This window comes from Bos indicus x Bos taurus, chromosome 21, assembly GCF_003369695.1.
Source record: "Bos indicus x Bos taurus breed Angus x Brahman F1 hybrid chromosome 21, Bos_hybrid_MaternalHap_v2.0, whole genome shotgun sequence".
Lineage (NCBI taxonomy): Eukaryota > Metazoa > Chordata > Mammalia > Artiodactyla > Bovidae > Bos > Bos indicus x Bos taurus.
Window position 1 is genome coordinate 45,768,480 of NC_040096.1, and position 17,427 is coordinate 45,785,906.

Sequence of the window (17,427 nt, forward strand, 5' to 3'; positions counted from 1 at the left end):
ATAAGTGTTTCTCTCATATGCTCTCAAATATATTATCAAACTGTATGACCTCTGCTGATAGGTTAAAAAATGATATTTTGAGTGTACCTTTTGTTGCTTTCTTTTAGAAAGTTATTTACTTTCAAGTCAATTTTCTGAGTACATAAAGGAGAAAGTCTTAAGTTTAGCACTCCTTGCTATACAACAGTTCTGTAACATGTGCAGATCTCTAATTTTTAATTAAATGTTTTATCTGGAGATTAATTATAGATTCTACAAAGTTCTAAGAAATAATAGAAAGATATACCCTTTGCTGAGATTCCCCCAATGCAGAACCATATTATAACCAGGATACTGATACTCATATGATTGAGACAACATTTTCATCACCACAAGGATTCCCCGTGTTGCCCTGTTACACAACCCACACCCACTTCCCCCCTACCCCACCTCCTTCTTAATGCCTGGCAATCACTAACTTGTTCTTTACTACTAGAACTGTCATTTCAAGAATCGTATGTAAGTGGATTATGTGGCACGTAACTTTTCCAAGTGTTTGGAGAGTTTCCCATTATTTCTGTTAATGATTTCAAGTTTGAGCCTACTGTAGTTGGAGAACACACTGTGTGATTTCAACACCTTAAAATGTGCTGAAGTTTCTTTTAATGGTTCATACATGGTCTATCTTGGTATATGTTCCTTAGACACTGAAAATATGTTATGATATAGCTGGGTGGAGTGTTTTATATAAATGTTAATTAGGTCCTATTGGTTGTTGGTGGTGTTGAGACCCTCTATATACTTGCTGATTTTCTGTCTACTCTCTCAGTTGTTGAGAGAGGGGTAAAGTCTCCATTTATAATTGTGAATCTGCCTATTTCTTCTTTCGGTTCTATCAGCTCTGCTTCACACATTTTGCAGTTCTGTTGTCTGCTGCACACATGTTTAGGATTTTTAAGTCTTCTTAGTGGACTGACCCTTTTATCACTGTTATAGAATGTCCCTTATCTCTGATAATTTTCTCTGAAGCCTACCTTATCTAATATAAATTCAGTCACTCTGGCTTTAAGATTTGCACAATGTAATTTTTTCTGTCCATTTACTTTCTACCAGCCTATATTATTACACTCAAAGTGAGTTTCTTTTACAATGCATATAAGTGAGTCATGTTCTTTAATCCACTCAGCCAATTTTTTGGGGAAAAAAAACAAACATCTATTTATTTGGCTGCCTTGGGTCTCAGCTGAAGCACATGGGATCTTTCGGCATGCTGGGTCTTTCACTGCAGCACGCTAGCTCTTTGCTGTGGTTTGCAGGCTTCTCTCTCAAGCGGTGGTGTACAGGCTTTAGAGCATGTGGGCTCAGCAGCTGCAGCACATGCATGGGCTTAGCTGCCCTGCAATATATGGGATCCTAGTTCCCTGACCAGGGATCAAACCTGCTTCTCCTGCACTGGAAGGTGGATTCTAAACCACTGGAGCACCAGAAGTCCCAACTCTGCCAATTTTAATTGTTATATTTAGATCATTAATATTTCCTGTAATGACAGATAAGCTCACCATTTTATTTTTTTGTTCTCTGCACATTGCTGTTTTATTTTTCTATCTCCTACAGGTTACCTGAAACATATTTTAGAACTCTGATTTTAGTTATCATTTTGAGTGTATCTTCTGTTATATGTTTCTTACTGGTTTTTCTTGGTATTTATTATATTAAACATACCTTATTACAGTCTACCGATGTTGTCATTTTACCAGTTTGAGTGAAACACAGAAACCCTATGTCACTTTATGTCCTTTAACCCTCCCCTGTTTGTAATATAATTGCCATGAATATTTGCTTGGTGGTGGTGGTGTTTAGTTGCTAAGTTGTGTCTGACTCTTTTGCGACCCCCAAAGACTGTAGCCTGCAAAGCTCCTCTTCCATAGGATTTCCCTAGCAAGAATACTGGAGTGGGTTGCCATTTCCTTCTCCAGGGGATATTTCTAACCCAGAGATTGAACCCACGTCTCCTGATTTACAGGCGGATTCTTTTAACACTGAGCCACATGGGAAGTCCAATTTCCAGTATACTATAGTTATATATGTGTTCTTTACATATATTTCCCCTCACACCACAATTACTGAAGCCCACGTGCCTAGAGCCCACAACAAGAGAAGCCACTGCAATGAGAAACCCATGCAACGCAATGTAGAGTAGTCCCTGCTAGACACAACTAGAGAAAGCCCACATATAGTAATGAAGACAGCACAACCAACAATGAATAAATTAAAAATAAAAATTCTAAAAGTGGGTTCCTCCATTTATATATATTTTAAATATGAATTAAAATTTTAAAATATGATGCATATATATGTATATTCATCAAATCTCAGAGCACAAATTTTGCTGATCCAATATATATAAAATGTCTGCTATTAATGACAAATCAATCAGCCACATCAAGTTCATTTTCTCTTAGAACATGTCTGCCTCACCATTTTACAATTTAAATAAACATACTAATTCAGATCTATTACAAACACCTCACTTCCCAGCTATAATTATTAACACAGACAAATTGGTTCAGGAACCTTGACATGAATTGGTTGCTAGCATGACACAGAGTGCAGCACCTTCCAATATTTTCTACTTTGTGATTGGAGATACTCTCTCTCAGGAACATGCCCTCTTGAATGAACTGTCTCTTTTTTGGGTACCAAACCTTAGAGGGCAATGTAGGCCTCAGGTGAGTGAGAGGTATACTTTAACAAAGATGAAGAACAGAAAATGAGAGGCAAGAGACTGGTAGAAGGGTTCTCACACATTAATTTTAGTTAAGTTGAGGATTAGAAACTTATCTCCTCATAACTAACCATGCCAACATGGTTAGTTAGAATCCTTGGGACAGTCCTAGAATATTTATATGTTCATTTTAAGATCACTAGTCTAATGGTCATAATTATGAGGAAAATCTGGATCTTTTAAGTCTATGAGTTTAGCACACTCTGACAATATATTATATGATAAAACAGTCAAAAGATTTCCTAAGTCCCAATTGCTGCTGTCTTTGTAGATGAGACATAAGGCAGAAACAATAACAAATCCATTGTTAAGTTGCTGAGTCTCCTAAAATAATGCTTCTAAAGTAAACTAAAAGGAAAAAGAAAACTGCTGCTTCCAAATAGAAATAAAATGATATTTATATAATTTAAAAACAATACCTCCCAACCAAGACCAGCTACAAAATCTTCATATGCTTGACTTCCTCCTGTATTGGTGAGAATGGAATGTTTGTCTTCTTGTCCTTCAGCAACATAAAATACTGCAATTTTGTGTGTCTCTCGGCTATAAAACAAAAAATTTCACCATTCATTTAATCATTCATTTATCCAATAATAAACTTCTAAATATGGAGCAATAAAAAAGATGAAAATGAATTAAACCTTATAATCTACAGAGAGTAGATTATAAGTAACTATAAATTACTTAGATTACTATAGTTACTTAAATTGTAAGTAACTATAAGTAAAAAATCCTGAAAGTTACAAAATTGTGATTTGAACAGGAGAAAAGCATGATTACTTTTGACTGAGAAATTAGACAGAAATTTAAAAGAGAAGGTAATATTAAGTTCGGTAAAGGTAACTAAGATTTGACAGATGAAGAAGAGAAGGTATCAGGAAAGACACATAGGTGTGAATACACAAAGCATCTGAGGAGCTGCCTGGTGTACAATGTAGCTGAATCCCAGAGTCAGAGGGACTGTGTTTTAGAACTAAAGCTAAGTAGGAGTAAAGAGATGAATAAGAAATGATCCATTTCTCCAAATTACTTGTAAGAAATTCATACATAAATACTATAAAACTTTATGAAATAACTGACAACTTCTGAGACATTTTAGTTTTAGTTCTCCCTAAAATTAAAAATGCTCCTAGCAAACTTGTTGTATGAAATTTGGGTTTCCAAGGTAACAATAAACGACTCAAGCAAACAACAACTACCAATGTACTTCTGATTCAAAGACACAAAGTAGAAAGTAAAAGAAATGGAAAAAGATGCTATGCAAACAGTAAGCAAAAGGGCTGATGTTGCTATATTAGACTTTTAAATAAAAATGTTATAGGTAGTTCAGAGAGAAGTCTTAGGGTGAGATGGGGGTTGGTTTGGGTACAAGGGATTATTTTTTCCATTCTGTGTATGTATGTCATTAATCTGACAAGTCTCCTTACTCCCCACTTGTCTGTCCCCATTCCCATATCTGAATGGTACAAGCAATAAAGACTAAAAAGCTATTAGAGCTAGTAAATGACTTCAGAAAGGATTTAGGACATAGTATCAACATACAAAAAACCAACTGTACTTTTATAAACTAACAATGAACAATCCAAAAACAAAGAAAGCCATTTCTTTTATAATAGCATCAAAAATACACAATAATAAAAATGCTTAACAAAAATATTTTATACTAACAAAAGTACAAAACTTAAATACTCTGAAAGCCACAAAATGTTGTTGAAGAAAAGTAAAGATCTTTAAAAAAATCCCATATTCATGGACTCAGAAACTTATTATAATATTTACCAAATTGATTATAAATTTAATACAACTTTTACCAAAATCCTAGCTTCCCTTTTTTTTGTAGAAGTTGATAAGCCAATTCTAAAATTCACAAGAAAATGCAAAAATTCCAAATAGTCAAAATAATCTTGAAAAAGAAGAATGAAGTCAGAGGACTCATAATTCCCAGCCTTTAAGCCTGCTACAAAACTATAGCAATCAATGGACCGTGGTACTATCATGGAAGTGAAAGTAGATCATTCCTGGCCAACTCTTTGTGACTCCCTGGACTGTAGCCTGCTAGGTGCCTCTGCCCTGGAATTCTCCAGGCAAGAATACTGGAGTAGGCAGCCATTCCTTTCTCCAGGGGATCTTCCCAACCCAAGGATCGAACCTGGGTCTCCTGCAATGCAGGCAGATTCTTTACTATCTGAGCCACCAGGGAAGCCCATGGTATTACTATAGCAGAGACATATATATGTGGTCTTTTGTGACAGCATTTTTAGCACAGTGTTCGCAAAATTCATCTATGTTGCTCAGCATTTCTTCTTATCCCTGAATAATACTGCATTTGTAAATGTACATTTTGTTTATTCATTCATAAGTTGTTGGATATTTGCGTTAGTTTCACTTCTCAACTGTTATGAATAGTGCTGCTATAAAATATAAACATTTGTATCATTTTTTAATGGACAAAAAAGGCTTTCTGCAACAATACCAAGCCAATTCAATGGGAGAAAAAAATTAGTATTTTCAACAAATAGTCCTGAGGGAACTGGATATCTGAAATGCAAAAGAATAAAGTTGGAATCTTACCTCACAACATATACAAAAATTAAAAAGCATTACAGACCCTAAATACATGGTATAAAATGATAAAAATCTTATTAAAAAGTTCACAGAACTATAAAATGTCCATGTAAATAACGACATGAATGTTTATAGCAGGATTATTCGTAACAGCCAAGAAGTGAAACTAACGCAAATGTCCATTAATTTATGAATGAATAAACAAAATGCAGTCTATTCACAAATGAATATTATTCAGGGGTAAGAAGAAATGAAGTGTTGACATATGCTGCAACATAGATGAATTCTGAGAACACAGTGCTAAAAAGCCCTCACAAAAGACCACATATGTTTGATTCCTATTATATTAAATATCCAGAATAGGCAAATCTATAGAGAAAGAAAGTAAATAAATGTCTACAGCTGGTGAGTAGGGGGTAGTGTTCAGGGGTAATGGAGAATGACTAGTAATGGGAACAATGTTTCTTTTTGAAGCAAATACTCTAAAATTGCTCTGAGAGCTGTCTATGAATATACTAAAAACATGTACACTTTCAGTGAACCTTATGGTATGTGAATTACATCTCAAGAAAGATGTTAAAGTTGGAAGTATGAAGTAAATTTAAGTTGGAAGTATGTGTAAATTCTGATCCTGGCAGAAAGGGGACCTCTCAGTGTTCTCAATATTCCAGGTAAAGGGCTATCAGCTAGAACTCATAAATCACAATTAATAAAGTTGAGCAGAGTTATATAGAAATGTTCACCTATTACTAAGTCAAAAAGAGAAATACATGTGCCAAATAGGAAAATTTAGAAAATAAATCTTTAAAATGCAAAGTAAAGGAGGAATCACTTTATATTATCTATGCTCTTTCTAAAATTTGTAAAAGTAGAGCTTGTTGTTTGGTCACCCAGTCGTGTCTGACTCTTTGCAACTCCATGGACTGCAGGCCTCTAATGTGAAGGAGACTTTACCTGCCCTTTAAAGTCAGATGTTAATTTTTCACCATTTCTTGTTTTTCTACTTACTACTTCTACTAAAATGCTTGGTACATATCAGATTGCCATTAAATTATTAGGTACCACAACAGTGAATGAAGTAAAAAATTTTACAAAAAAATGAGTTTAGTGAACTTGTAGGCACAAATATTCTATAGGCAAAATATTATGAGCTTACTATTGGAAAATTAAAAGTGAAATATGCTAAGTTACAAGCACTCTTGATTCCTTATATATACATTGCAATAGAAAGAATGATAAAAATAATTGAGATTTGAAATTTAAAAATATGGTAGTTCAACCATGCAGAATAGGAATGAGTTAATCTAGTCAAAGAAAAGAGAGGATATATAAATGGTTGAAGAGATAAGACTATAAAGAAAGTATCTTTTCATTTTCTTTCTTCCTAATCCTGGAGACAAATAATCAGGTTTGTTTCCAGATTCTTGGCTTAAGAAGAAGCTCAAAGTTGTCTTACTATCTATCGCATAATTATAATGAAGTTTTACTTGAACCCATTATGTCAGAAGAAAGGGAACTGGTTTCATTATTTAATTCTTATAAAAAAGCAAAATAAATGTCATGTGTTCATTTGGCATATAATATCAAAAAGAGAATCTATGCTGTCTCAGTGAAGATGTCCTCCATACACTCCAGCTATATATGAGAATGGAAGTAGTTTAGCAGCAGCCAAGAAACAGAAAGGCATAAGGTAATGTAAAGTAACCATGAATAGCCGAGATTGGCTGGTATGGTCTGAGTTCTAAAGAATCTGATCAGGCACTGGGAAGTCACTAAGGAAAAAAATAAAAATTTTATTTTAAAACAAAGTAATTTTAACATGACTTTTGAAGCCAGGGTAAAAGAACATTTAAAGACAGAACAGACACATGGTAGAAAAAAAAAGAGAGAGAGAGAACAGACGACAGTATTGAATTTTTAGGGGATATAATACTCATGAGGTTGTTAGGGCAGAAACTATTCTGTATTATATTGTAATGGGGTATGTGCCCTCAGTCGCTTCATTTGTGTCTGACTCTTTTGCGACCACATGGACTATAGCCCATCAGGCTCCTCTGTCCATGGGATTCTCCAGGCAAGAATATTGGAGTGGGCTGACATGCCCTCCTCCAGGTGATCATCCCACCCACAACTCTTGTGTCTCCTGCATTGAAGGTGGATTCTTAACTGCTGAGCCCGAATGGTGTACATGTGTCACTATACATTTGTTAAATTTCATTATCTCATACAATACACAATGCCAAGAGTGAACTCTAACATAAAATTCAGTTAATATAGCAGTAACTATGTGTTACCCACAATCAAAGAAAACTAACCAATCTAATCACATGGACCACAGCCTTGTCTAACTCAATGAAACTAAGCCATGCCATGTAGGGCGACCCATGGGTCATGGTGGAGAGTTCTGACAAAATGTGGAGAAGGGAATGGCATACCACTTCAGTATTCTCGCCTTGAGAAACCCCATGAACAGTATGAAAAGGCAAAGAGAGAGAGGACATTGAAAGATGAACTCCCCAAGTCAGCAGGTGCCCAATATGCTACTGGAGATCAGTGGAGAAATAACTCCAGAAAGAATGAAGGGATGGAGCCAAAGCAAAAACAACACTCAGTTATGGATGTGACTGGTGATAGAAGCAAGGTCCAATGCTATAAAGAGAAATATTGCATAAGAACCTGGAATGTTGGTCCATGAATCAAGGCAAATTGGAAGCAGTCAAACAGGAGATGGCAAGAGTGAACATCGACATTTTAGGAATCAGCAAACGAAAATGGACTGGAATGGGTGAATTTAACTCATATGACCATAATATCAACTACTGTGAGCAAGAAACCCTTTAGAAGAAATGGAGCAGCCATCACAGTTAACAAAAGAGTCCGAAATGCAGTACTTGGATGCAATCTCAAAAACAACAGAATGATATCTGTTCGTTTCCAAGGCAAACCATTCAATATCAAGGTAATCCAAGACTGTGCCCTGACCAGTAACACTGAAGAAGCTGAAGTTGAACGGGTCTATGAAGACCTACAAGACCTTTTAGAACTAACACCCAAAGATGATGTTCTTTTCATTACAGGGGACTGGAATGCAAAAGTAGGAAGTCAAGAAACACCTGGAGTAACAGGCCAATTTGGCCTTGGGAGTACAGAATGAAGCAGGGCAAAGGTTAATAGAGTTTTGCCAAGAGAACACACTGGTCATAGCAAACACCCTCTTCCAACAACACAAGGGAAGACTCTACACATGGACATCACCAGATGGTCAACACGGAAATCAGATTGATTATATTCTTTGCAGCCAAAGATGGAGAAGCTCTATACAGTCAGCAAAAACAAGACCAGGAACTGACTGTGGCTCAGATCATGAACTCCTTATTGCCAAATTCAGACTTAAACTGAAGAAAGGAGGGAAAACCCAGTAGACCATTCAGGTATGACCTAAATTAAATCCCTTACAATTTATACTGTGGAAGTGAGAAATAGATTTAAGGGACTAGATCTGATAGACAGAGTGCTTGATGAACTATAGATGGAGGTTTGTGACACTGTACAGGAGACGGGGATCAAGACCATCCCCAAGAAAAAGAAATGCAAAAAAGCAAAATGGCTGGTTGAAGAGGCCTTACAAATAGCTGTGAAAAGAAGAGAAGTGAAAAGCAAAGGAGAAAAGGAAAGATATACCTATCTGAATGCACAAAGAATAGCTAGGAAAGATAAAGCCTTCCTCCGTGATCAGGTCAAAGACATAGAGGAAAACAATAGAATGGGAAAGACTAGAGATCTCTTCAGGAAAATTAGAGATACTAAGGGAACATTTCATGCAAAGATGGGCTGAGTAAAGGACAGGAATGGTATGGACCTGACAGAAGCAGAAGATATTAAGAAGAGGTGGCAAGAATACACAGAAGAACTGTACAAAAAAGATCTTCACAACCAAGATAATCACGATGGTGTGATCACTCACCTAGAGCCAGACATCCTGGAATGGGAAGTCAAGTGGGCCTTAGGAAGCATCACTACAAAGCTAGTGGAGGTGATGGAATTCCAGTTGAGCTATTTCACATCCTGAAAGATGATGTTGTAAAAGTGCTGCACTCAATATGTCAGCAAATTTGGAAAACTCAGCAGTAGCCACAGGACAGGAAAAGGTCAGTTTTCATTCCAATACCAAAGAAAGGCAATCCCAATGAATGCTCAGAGTACCGCACAATTGCACTCATCTCACACACTAGTAAAGTAATGCTCAAAATTCTCCAAGACAGGCTTCAGCAATACATGAACCGTGAACTTCCAGATGTTCAAGCTGGTTTTAGAAAAGGCAGAGGAACCAGAGATCAAATTGCCAACACCTGCTGGATCATCAAAAAAAGAAAAGAGTTCCAGAAAAACATCTATTTCTGCTTTATTGACTATGCCAAAGCCTTTAACTGTGTGGACCAAAATAAACTGTGGAAAATTCTGAGAGAGATGGGGATACCAGACCACCTGATCTGCCTGAAAAATATGTATGCAGGTCAGGAAGCAACAGTTAGAACTGGACACGGAACAACAGACGGGTTCCAAATAGGAAAAGGAGTATGTCAAGGCTGTATATTGTCATTCTGCTTATTTAACTTATATGCAGAGTACATCAGGAGAAACACTGGGCTGGAATAAGCACAAGCTGGAATCAAGATTGCTGGGAGAAATATCAATAACCTCAGATATGCAGATGATACCACCCTTATGGCAGAAAGCGAAGAACTAAAGAGCCTCTTGATGAAAGTGAAAGAGGAGAGTGAAAAAGTTGGCTTAAAGCTCAACATTCAGAAAACTAAGTTCATGGCATCTGGTCCCATCACTTCATGGCAAATAGATGGGGAAACAGTGTCAGACTTTATTTTGGGGGGGCTCCAAAATCACTGCAGATGGTGACTGCAGCCATGAAATTAAAAGACGCTTATTCCTTGGAAGGAAAGTTATGACCAACCTAGACAGCATATTAAAAAGCAGAGACATTACTTTGCCAATAAAGGTCCATCTAGTCAGGGTTATGGTTTTTCCAGTAGTCATGTATGGATGTGAGAGTTAGACTATAAAGAAAGCTGAGTGCTGAAGAGTTGATGCTTTTGAACTGTGGTGTTGGAGAAGACTCTTGAGAGTCCCTTGGACTGCAAGGAGATCCAGTCCATCCTAAAGGAGATCAGTCCTGAGCGTTCTTGGAAGGACTGATGTTGAAGCTGAAACTCCAATACTTTGGTCACCTGATGCGAAGAACTGACTCATCTGAAAAGACCTTGATGCTGGGAAAGATTAAAGGTGGGAGGAGAAGGGGACGACAGAGGATGTGATGGTTGGGTGGCATAACTGACTCAATGGGCCTGAGTTTGCATGAATTCTGGGAGTTGGTGATGGAAAGGGAGGCCTGGCGTGCTGTGGTTCATGGGGTTGCAAAGAGTCAGACATGACTGAGCAACTGAACTGAACTGAATATTCATTTTATGAATCTGGCTGTAACATTAATTTTAAAAATATGAGAACACACAAAAATTAAACTAAAATATTCTAACAGATGAACCATGCCCTAATTAAATATGAAATTGTAGTAAATTTAACCCAGCAAGAAGTCATAGGACCTAGGAAGGTTTATCCCAAGAATTCAATAATTATTTAATATAAACAATCTAATTAATATGTATCGAATAGGTAAGAAAGCAAAGGCTGAATGCAAAATAAATAAAAACATATGAAAACTTAAATTGATGCTGAAAAGGATTCCCACAACATTTAACACCTGTTCATTATGAAATTTCATAGGAAACAAGCTACTTTTTCAGCATGATAAAAATAATCTATTTCAAACTAATAACCAATATTTTACTTAAGGATTAAATAGAAGAATCATTTCTATTAAAAGTAGAAAAGACAGGGATGACCAGTCTTCCTATAGCTATTTAAAACTGTAGTGAAAGTTTCAGTCAGTGCAATAAGACATGATGATATAAGCAAAAGAAAGCATAACCTTTTTTTTGTCATTACTTTTTGAAAGGAGGTGATTTGCAGAAAATGATTACACACCTTAACAAATCCTAAGAGTGAGACAACTATAAAATGTTTAAAATCAATAAGAGTCATCCCAGGGTGCACTGGGATGACCAAGAGGGATGGAATGGGGAGGGTGGTGGGAGGGGGGTTCAGGATGGGGAACACATGTACACCTCTGGCAGATTCATGTCAATGTATGGCAAAACCACTACAATACTGAGAAGTAATTAGCCTCCAACTACAATAAATAAATTTATATTAAAATAAATAAATTCCTGATTTGGTAATGGCAAAAAATAAAATCAAATCAATAAGAGAATTCATTAAGGTATTTGGATAGAAAAAGAGTGAGGGGAAAGATTCTACTCAGAATATGCAACACAAAAGTAAAATATATCCCTAAGAGTAATGTCCAGGTCTCAGAACAAATAAAAAAACATTCTATGATTATGAATGGGAAAGTGAAAGTGAAGTTGCTCAGTCGTGTCGGACTCTTTGCGACCCCATGGACTGCAGCCTACCAGGGTTCTCAGTCCATGGCATTTTCCAGGAAAGAGTAATGGAGTGGGTTGTCATTTCCTTCTCCAGGGGATCTTCCCGACCCAGGGATCGAACCCAGGTCTCCCGCATTGTAGGCAGACGCTTTACTCTCTGAGCCAGAATGGGAAGAATGATGATAATAAGGGTATTTCCTCTTTCCACAGGAAAGTTTTATTGCAAATCCAATCAAAATATCAATGGGATTTTTTCCCCCTGGAAAATAACATCATAATTCTAACAAAACTCTGGAAGAAAAAACAGGTAAGAACATCTACAAAAAGAAGAATGTGTTTGGATGAAATGAGGAAGAAGACTGATCCTATCAAATACTAAATTATAGAGCTGTAATAAACAGTAACATCTCCAGAAAATTGACAAATTAATAGCAATAAACAGATAGCTTTAAAACAGCTTAATATTTGATAAAGATGATATCAAGTCAATGGGAAACATATGGTCTTTAACAAATTCTATAACAAATTATAGAAATAGACTATTTTCCAACATTCAATGTGGTTCCATTTCTCATTCCATAAATCAAAATACATTCCAGATGGGATAAAAAATTAATATAAATATTTAGAAACCTAGAAGGAAACATAACTATTAAGACAGATTTTAAGACAGAACTCTCTAAGCACAAATACAGAAATTAAAAAGAAGATTGAGAGATAATAATTACTACATAAAAATGAAAAACCTGTATGTTAAGCAACCTAAAGATGTTGAAAACTGAATTAGAAGAACTCCCACAATAAACACAAAAATTAATCCTTAAGACATATACACATGTAAAAGAGCTCTTATAATTAATAAAATTCCTAAAGAGGAATTTGGAAACATCAAAAATTTTTTAGAAATATATGAAAAATATTAAGTTTACTAGTATTTAAAAACTATACGTTAATAAGATACCATGATCTGCCCCTCAAATTATAAAAATTAAGAAAATGTGATTAGTATCTTGTGCTGAATAGGCTGCAGTTACACAATGTTGGTGGGATTAGAAATCAGTACTTACTGGAAAGCAATTTTATAATATATATGGCCTGAAATAAGTTCTTTTGCTTGACCTAAGAATTCTATTTCTAGGAATCTACCATAGGGGAAGAAATAAAAACTCATGTCAAAAATTCATATAACTTGGTGCCATAAAAATATATTTAAGAATATCAAAATGGTTGAAAAAAATACTTACAATATAGTTTTTTTAAAGACATAACTTACTACATATTACTATGATTCCAATTTTGTAAAACAAAAATGATAAATATGTCTATCAAAAAGATAGACTAAAATACATAAAGAAATGTTAACAATAGTTTTATGAATAACAATAGTGTTATTTTTCTATTTTCTGTAATAGCCAAAGAAATCATACATTATTTTAAATAATTATTATGAGGAATGCTAAAAACAAGGAAAAACAAGAATGACTGGAAATGAATAAAAACTATATTTTTTTATAAATCTGGTAGTAAAAACATGAAAGGGATGTACTATAGCTTGAAAGGATAAAAACTGAGGAAAGTTTTGTTTTAAACATATAACAAACAAGCTTAGAGCAAGAGAAGTAGAAATACAAGATAAAGAAGGAATAACTTTCTGAAGATCCTAGAGCAGACTAAGAAGGTAGGAAGCAGAAGCATAGAAAGAAAAAAAGTGCTTTTCTGACAAAGAAAACGAGCAAGAGAAGATGGCTCAATACAGAGAAATTTAAAAAAAGAAGATGTAAGGTATGTGTGTTTGATGTTGGAATGGTCTGAATCATCTTTGCATTCCTACCGAATAGTGATGGCAGGGTGAATGGCTTGTTACACACTAGCTTCTCAATGGTCAGAATACAGAGTGACTTTTGATTATACTGACAGCTTGAGGAACAAAGAAATGGTTTATAATAATTAGTTTAAGAAGTAAAGTATTATAAAAGTGAACAAGGGATAAAAAATATGCCAAATAACAGAGATAGCATTGTCAAAGTAAAGATGCATGAATCTACAGTAACTTCCTGTATCATGTTGGTCTGATAATTTTCTCTAGTAATGTACTGCTGCCTAGGAGTAGAGAAAGGGGATGTTAAGAATGATTCTGATTAAAGAACTGGTTATAGAAATATATATCTATATCTATAAACTTAACAGTTTTGAAGTTGTAAGAGAAGGCGTTTTAAAAATGGTTAACAATATGTGAATCTGCTTGACAGGCAGGCAAGTGGAATCAGTGGTGGGTGGGTAAACTGGGAGAACATGAAAAGCAAAAACTGTAGACACAGAAGTATAAAACACCACTCAAGTAAGATGCTGAGACAGTGAAGAAATGTGAATGTTAAGGATGTGGATTTCAAATTTCAGAAATATAAGCATTCTTAATAATGGTAACATCCAAAGTGTTGCTTTACTAATGTTTTTCTAGTTATACTGCCAAAAAGCACCTATTCATAAATTTTATTTTTATGAACCTAAAAAGGAAAGTAGTACATATATGTAAGTTGACCGTATGGGAATTTCAGTTAAGTAATATTTTGTAGTTTCTAGTATGAATTTCCCAGGAAATCTCATCCAGATACACCAGGAATATAGAGATTATTAAAATAGTGATATAACAAGGTTTTCACACCAAAAGCCATATAAAAATGGGTATGTATCCTAGGTCTTAAAAAGAAATCAGGTTTATAGCAATATAACAAACTATCTCCATCTTCTTCATTAATATTTTTGTAGCTACTAGCTTATACACATACACCAGTCATTTCACTTTGGCCTCTTATCATCAAAAGGGAATATCTAAGTATGGGGAAACTAAAGGACATTTTATAGGTTCCATCAGATTTATTCAACTCAAAAGATGATTCTGAAGTATATAAAAAGATACAAATAATCCAAAGATACCAAACATTTAAATGTAGCTGTACATTTTTTTAAATGCTTATTATTTCTAAGATATGTATAAGTGAAAAAAGTTTGTGTTCAGAAATTTATAATTCAATACATTATTATTCACATTATGAATAGAAACAGCTGAGGCGCTATATATAGACTTGAAAATTTCTCAACGACTTACCACTGTCTTGAGTCCAAGTTCCTAAGTTCTCTAAGTAGTTTTTCATTTTTCTTCAGGAGATGAAAACTCCTCCTAAATAGAGAGATTTATAAACATTTTCATCATCTTTGCAGTGAATGACATGACAGTTCTGGAAATACTTTCCACTCTACTCATACAATTCTTACACTTTTCTTGCCTTTTCATACTTCTAACACACAGGAGAAAAGACCCTAAAAAAAATGTAAAGAATATATGTCATTATTTCTACTGAGTCCCTCATACATTTCTGCTTGTGGATCATTATCTCTTGACCATGTAATTGTCTCCCTGCAGATGCTGTGAGTTTCCCAAACTCATATTCAGAAAAATAGATAAAAGCACTTTGTAGGTTCCTTCTCAAGAGTTTCATAAAAATGTGTGAGAAAGTTGTCCTTCATGAGAAATATTTCACAAAATCTAACTCTTTACCAGATAGGGATGTGTAATCCAGGTGGAATTTCTTTCTTGTTTTACATTATATGTATTTTTTACATTACAAAGCAGTGTGTAAATTTTACCAAATACATAAAATAGGTGCTGAATATGTATAAATTACATTCATGAAAGTAAAATAGAGCTTCCCTTTTTTTCCTCAAGAAACAATACATGGGCCATTGCACAGCAAAAGAGAGTAGCTGCTGCTGCTGCTGCTAAGTTGCTTCAGTCGTGTCCAACTCTGTGCGACCCCACAGACAGCAGCTCACCAGGCTCCCCCGTCCCTGGGATTCTCCAGGCAAGAACACTGGAGTGGGTTGCCATTTCCTTCTCCAATGCATGAAAGTGAAAAGTGAAAGTGAAGTCACCCAGTCATATCTGACTCTTAGCGACCCCATGGACTTCAGCCTACCAGGCTCCTCTGTCCATGGGATTTTTCAGGCAAGAGCACTGGAGTGGGGTGCCATTGCCTTCTCCGAAAAGAGAGTAGAAGAGATTTAAATTAGTAGCAATTACCTGTACTGGACATACCAAATTGTGTTCCTGATATAATCTTGCTTTCCCATAAGGCAGAGGATATACTCTTTTAATAAATGGAAGTATTTAAACCAAATTAGATTATAAACACTAGGTAAGAAAGTAGAATTCCAATTCAGTGCTTCACATACGTTTGAATTACTTTAAGATTTATTCATCCAGTTATATCTGAGCTGCCCTACTATAAATTGAACAAAAACAATATATTATACATATAAAAACATTTCTTCACTTCCCTACAGCTTTTAGTATCAGAGAAATTTAAAAAATAAATGTATGCTAATAATGCTTATACTTGTACAGTTTACAGTTACAGCTTATACTTGTATAGTGTACAGTTTTACTATTTTATATACATTGTCTAATTTAATTCTCACCATCATGTGAGGTAGGAGTTATTTCCTCAATCTGCAGAGTGTGGATGGAGGCTCAAAGTTTACGTTTCTCTAACCTGGATCTTCTGATTTAAGTCTCATGCCTTTTCATTTAACTCCTACTTAACTTCCTACAAAACTCTGTGTGTACTGCAAGTTTTTAATGAGGTTTTGCAATATGTATGAAAGAAAACAAAATTAAATAACATTAAAAAAGATGAAATCTAAATTCATTTTGTGATTTGATGCTAAATACTGAGTTAATTTCTCTGATACAAATAAGAAAGTATCATATCACTGTTTGCCTAAAAAATAAAAAAATATAGGCTTATATGACACAGTAAGAAATATACACTGGGGCTGTGTCCCCAATTCCTCAAACAGAGCTCCTAAAACTCTTGTAATTTCCTGAGTATAGGAGGTGACAGTAGAGTCTTACACAGACTTCCTAAAACCTCTGGAGTTTCCTTTTAATTTTGTTCTAATAAGGTAACTCTTGGTGGTGTTCTCGTTAACTTCAGGATGGTGCCTCATCACCAGAAAGGGTAAACCACCAGAAAGAGCAAGCTTGAAACTTTCAGCCCTGCCTCTGGGGAGAGAGAAGAACTAGAGAATTGAGTTAATAATCAATCATGCCTACACGGTAAGACCTCCATAAAAATCCCTTGACAACAGGATTCAGAGAGCTTCCTGGCTGAAGACATTCAATGTGCTGGGAGGGTGGCATACTCCAACTCCACAGGGCCAGAATTTCCACACTTGGAATCCTTCCAGACTTTACTCCATGTATCTCTTCATCTGGCTGCTCATCTTTATCCTTTAATTGTCCTTTATAATAAACTGATAAACCTAAGTAAATGTTTTAAGAGTCATTATAATTAATTATCAAACCCAAGAAGGGGGTTGTGGGAACCCCTGATTTCCCTAGATTTGCAACTGGTGTCTGAAGTAGAGGGCAATCTCATCAGTCTAAGCTCTTGTCTGTGGTAACTCCAGGTATTGTTGAAACTGCCTGGTGTGAGAAACTCACACATTTTGTGTCAGAAGTGTTGTGAGAAAAAAGTTTTTCCTATTAGCTTACATGAAGGTTGGAAAAAAGATTTTTCT

General features: G+C 35.3%; 1 protein-coding gene across 9 annotated transcripts in view; it reads right to left on the minus strand.

Annotated features, from left to right (window-relative positions):
* Nucleotides 1-17,427, minus strand: part of RALGAPA1 (Ral GTPase activating protein catalytic alpha subunit 1) — a 211,631-nt gene that overhangs the window by 50,110 nt on the left and 144,094 nt on the right. For all 9 annotated transcript variants that reach the window (XM_027521477.1, XM_027521472.1, XM_027521476.1 and 6 more), the window contains 2 exons: nt 14,954-15,025; nt 3,184-3,307 (listed from right to left, as the gene is read on the minus strand). In XM_027521477.1, the coding sequence (XP_027377278.1) occupies nt 3,184-3,307; nt 14,954-15,025 (196 nt within the window). The remainder of the gene's footprint in view (nt 1-3,183; nt 3,308-14,953; nt 15,026-17,427) is intronic.